Genomic DNA, 4,930 nt, shown 5'->3' on the forward strand with positions numbered 1-4,930 from the left:
GGATGTGAGTAAATGATGAGGGCAAAATCCACATGATGATTTTTCGTGCCAAAATCCTGTTAACCAGTGAAGACACAGTGAGAAACCAGCAGTCTGTAACCCTAAAAGGGCTGTCCCTCACTTCAGCAACTGGAAGCCAGGTCTTCTAATCTGTGAGAAATGAATTTGTCTTGGTCATCAGCTCCTGTCTGGCTGTGGTGGTTTCTTGTAGGAGGCTGGATGCACTAAGAAAAGAAAGGATGAATTACTGTCCAATGACACTTCCTAATGAAAGAGAGATTCATTATCCCTTAACTGTACACATAATGTCAATGTCTTTCTTCTTCTCAAGCCCCATTCCCTTTCTAAGCACGCTTGATCCAAGTGCTGATGAAGGTATTTCCCAAGGATACACTAACTGATACACTCTAGCTTTAAGAGACCTAAAAAAGCCTTTGAGGTGGGGGGGAAAGGATATGCAAAGAGCAATAGTGGTTTCTCAACACTCACACCCTGCGAAAAGGAGGGTGAACCTGCTTTCAGTTTCATACTGCACACCAAGCTTAACACCGAAAAGCCATGGCGGGTGAGTTTTACCCTCAAAGGACACGTGTTGGGAAAAGAAATAGCTGGGGAAGGGGCAGGATTTTTTGAAAGTCGTTAAGTTGATTCTGTGAATGTCTCCTTGAGAAGAACAGAGGGAGTGGGACTACATGGCAGAGGGCCGGCAAAGAGACAGGCCAGGCCCGGAAGACTATCAGACTTTAGAAAGGAAACATGGGGGGCAGAGAGGTGTTTCCGGGGTATTCTGCTGTCATTGTGCTGCCTCCCCTGAATTCTACACTAGCAGAAACTTCAGTGCATGGAGGGGGCACAGTCAGAGAGGACAGGGGTCTGTGATTGTTGTCCCCAGAGGCAATGGTCTCTCGGGATTCATTATCAGAGATCAATAAGCCTGGGCATGTTTTATGGTGCCTGCTGTCAGGTAGTCTATGGAGATGCACATCTCAGACGGCAGGCTCTTGGTGAGCACACGCGGGTAATAAGAATTACCCCCACCTGGCCAGAGTCAGGATTACTGAGCTGTGTCGAGAGGGGCATTCTCTTGAGTAAGTCTGGAGGAGGCTATTCTCCATTGCTGAGAGGGAAGGGGCTGATTTCCTGACTTGAGGAATTCTTGTGCTTCAAACAGACCAGGCCCTCAGGGAGAAGAGGAAACAGTTTGTCCATTCAGTGTCCCCAGGCACCATCAACGGCTTGCTGGATGAACTTTTAGAGAAAAAAGTTCTGAACCAGGAAGAGATGGAGAAAATAAGAGATGAAAATAAATCTGTCAAGGATAAGGCTTGAGCTTTGATAGACAATGTCCGTCCGAAAGGGCCCCGGGCATGCCAGGTTTTTATTAATTATATTCATGAAAAGGACCTCTACCTAGCCGAGAACCTGGAGCTCTCCTCCGGTAAGGTGGGGGACTGATGTTTACCTAGGCCTGTGCCTTTGTGCACATCATTTGATTTCTTCATCCTTCAAAGTAGTTTACAAACATCCTAAGCTCTGGCTCAGGCCTGCAGCTCTCCATCATAGATCTATTATATCACCCCCTCTGTTTTCCTCTGTGTCCTGTGCCCCTAGCATTTGAGTCTTTGGCCTTTTTGTGGATTAAAGTTCAATTCCTGTCCTGTCTATGTCGTCATTCATTTGCTGAAGTGGGTGGTGTTTTTAACAGGGAGGATCCATCAGATTGGTCAAGTTTCTTCAGACACTAAGTGCCTCTTTTAATGTCCATCTTTCCTCAAGTCCACAATCTGGAATTTCTTGAAATACACAAGAACCCCAAGCACAGGTTTCTACCTACTCAGGTGATGCCAGTTGCAAGCACAGATATTTTTTGATCACATCTTTCTTGATATTTAATTACAAATACATGGTATCATATATTTGTCTGTGAATAATTCTTAATGATTGTTCCCACACCTTCTCTCAATCTATTTCTGATTTGGCAAAAGCCATACCTGCAGCTTCACTCTCAGGTTTATTCTAGCAAAGTCTGACTCTTTCCCAAATTCTCACTACCCATAAGCTGGTGCCTACTGAACAGGTTCACACTCCTCTACACTGGTTCCTTCATGCACATTGCCCAGAGCTGGACTTGCCATCCTTTGCCCACTTGCTTCTCCTCCCCTCCCCCTATCTTGGTTAATGACACACCATCAAGCATGTGTCAAACCAGAGCTGACCTTAGCACTTCTCCCTAATACCTAGATTCAAGCAGTGGCCACGTTTTTGCTTTCTCTCTCTCGAACACCCAGAGTGTCACTCCACACTCGCTTCTACTGTATTTCACAACCCCCATCTACACAGGGCCCTGTGATTGTCAACCAGAACGTTTACTGCATACTTTTTTTTTTATTTTTTAAAGATTTTATTTATTTATGCATACAAGAACTGGGTAACAGGCCAGAGGTACTGGGGAGGGGAAGTGTGAGAGGATTCACATGAGACAGAGTGGGGAACAGGACAGGCTGACTGAAATACACTATTGAGGGGAGCAGTGGGCGAGACAGGAGAGGTCTGCTGCGCCATGTGGGTAGCTCCCTGGCTGGCTGGGGATTGAACTCCTGCTGCAGAGGCTGTGGATAGCTTCACAGTGTTGTGCTTAACCCCTCACGCCACCAGGGAGACCCCACTTTCACTTTTAAAGAAAGGTGATCTACTCATGCTGCAGGTAAGTAGGAAATGTTCACAGTTTTGGAGTATGCATGTACACGTGCCCAGGTATCCTAGAAATGAATGTGTCTGATTATGCACTTCTGTTGGGAGCAAGGAGGTTAAAATGGTACTTAACTTTGTTAGTATATAATGATATATTTGATTATTATTTTTTGTTAAGCAAGCTATGGTAGTATATAAAGTAGATGTCATTTCATATAGACTATATATATATATATATATATATTTTTTTTTTTTTATTTTAGACTAAGGTAGGAACTCTTCAGTCTACTTCCTAGACATCCATGCTTATTTCTCTCCTTATGTCTGGTATTCCTCAGTAATTATTTATTTGAATAGGTTTACTTCTTTCTCTTTTTACCTTCTGGACTACCTACCTATTATCCTTATGTTTCCTCTTCTAATTGAGTATCATATTTCTCATAGAATTTCTTCATTTTCCCTAAGTCTTGTTTGTCACTTTTTTCCACTTGGGTGATACGTACAGTTGAGTCTTCTATTTCTGAAATTCTCTCTTACTCTGCCTTAAATCTATTTAAAATACTTCAACCGCATACTTTTTATAAAATTATAATTTTTGGTTAGAAAATCACCTTTTAGTCCCCTGGACTTTAAGGGAATCTGAGGAAATTAAACAGTTCTGAATATTCCTAGGTATGGCCACCTCTAATTCATAGTGACATTGCAACCAACGTTTGTTAAGTAACTATTACACTGAAAAATTTCATTCAAATTGATATTTTTTGCTAGACCAATTGAAAAACTTTACAAAAAATGTTGTAGCCTATGCTCTATAGAATGCCTTAAGAATGATTAACAGGGTTCCTGCTCCCCTTCTCTGCAGCCACAGGCGACGAGCGACCACAGCAGGCAGCACCCCATACAACCCCTGTGGGGGACAGGGCAGCGGGGATGCCAGGTCCTACGTTGCCAGACAGCGGAGACCACTTGAAGAAAAAAGCCTGTGCAGAAGCTGGGTCAGCAAGAATGTCACTTCTTGTATTGGTGTCCATTTTCTTATCTGCAGCTTTTGTTATATTTTTGGTATATAAAAATTTTCCTCAGCTTAGTGAAGAAGAAAAAGTGAGTATGAAGGTTCCCAGAGATATGGATGATGCCAAGGCTCTAGGAAAAGTTTTATCCAAATATAAGGACACCTTTTATGTACAAGTACTCTTAGCTTATTTTGCTACATATATTTTCTTGCAAACATTTGCTATTTCGGGCTCCATATTTCTCAGCATTCTCTCAGGGTTTCTTTATCCCTTTCCACTAGCCTTATTTCTTGTCTGTTTGTGTTCTGGACTTGGTGCCTCATTCTGCTACATGCTTTCCCATTTACTTGGGAGGCCCGTTGTACACAAATACTTAAGAAAGAAAGCAGAAAAATGGTCACAACAGGTCAAAGGTCATAGAGAACATCTCATTAACTACATTATATTTTTGAGGATAACACCATTTCTGCCTAATTGGTTTATTAATATTACATCTCCTCTTATAAATGTGCCACTGAAAGTTTTTTTTATTGGCACTTTTCTAGGTGTTGCACCTCCTTCTTTTGTAGCAATTAAGGCAGGAAGAACACTCTACCAGCTTATAACAGCAGGGGAAGCTGTTTCCTGGAACTCAGTATTTGTCCTAATGATTTTGGCTCTTCTTTCTATTCTGCCAGCCATCTTCCAGAAAAAGCTAAAACAGAAATTTGAGTGAAAAATCATCTGGATTTTAGGGCCTCCCCTAAAGCTGTGAAGCTGCCCATAGCCTCTGCAGCACTGGTTCTATCCCTGGCCACCAGCAAGGGTCCCACATGGCGCACAGACCTCCTCTGCCGCGCCCGCGCTCCCCTCAGCAGTGTACTTCGTCAGTCTGCCTGTTCTGTTCCCTGCTCTGTCTCTGGTGAATTATCTCACCCTCCCGCACTTCTGACTGTACCTGGTGCTTGTATAAATAAATAAATAAAACCTTAAAAAAAATCATCTGGGTTTTAGTTTTCTCTAAATAACATCACCATTATCATCTCAGGATTGACAGTTTTATGTGTTAAAATCACCTCTTCAGGAATTGAAACAAGGAATTTATAAACTAAAATTACCTACCAGACAGTTAAAATAATGCATTTAAGTGACAAGAGAGAAAGTAAAAATGGAAATTGATATACTGTGGAAAGTGCTGTCAGTAGTTATGATAAATGTCTTTTAAATACTATTCCAAAGGTAGCCAT

General features: G+C 42.2%; 1 protein-coding gene across 1 annotated transcript; it reads left to right on the top strand.

Moving 5' to 3' along the window:
- Positions 1-2,738: 2,738 nt before the first annotated feature.
- LOC119240258 (transmembrane protein 41B-like) lies at positions 2,739-4,419 on the top strand. The gene is made up of 2 exons (XM_037504627.1): positions 2,739-2,754; positions 3,554-4,419. The coding sequence occupies exons 1-2, from the start codon at positions 2,739-2,741 to the stop codon at positions 4,417-4,419; spliced, it is 882 nt and encodes a 293-aa protein (XP_037360524.1).
- Positions 4,420-4,930: the final 511 nt, after the last annotated feature.

The sequence above is a fragment of the Talpa occidentalis genome, unplaced genomic scaffold, assembly GCF_014898055.3.
Source record: "Talpa occidentalis isolate TD23 unplaced genomic scaffold, MPIMG_talOcc4v2.1 talOcc4.12, whole genome shotgun sequence".
Classification (NCBI taxonomy): domain Eukaryota; kingdom Metazoa; phylum Chordata; class Mammalia; order Eulipotyphla; family Talpidae; genus Talpa; species Talpa occidentalis.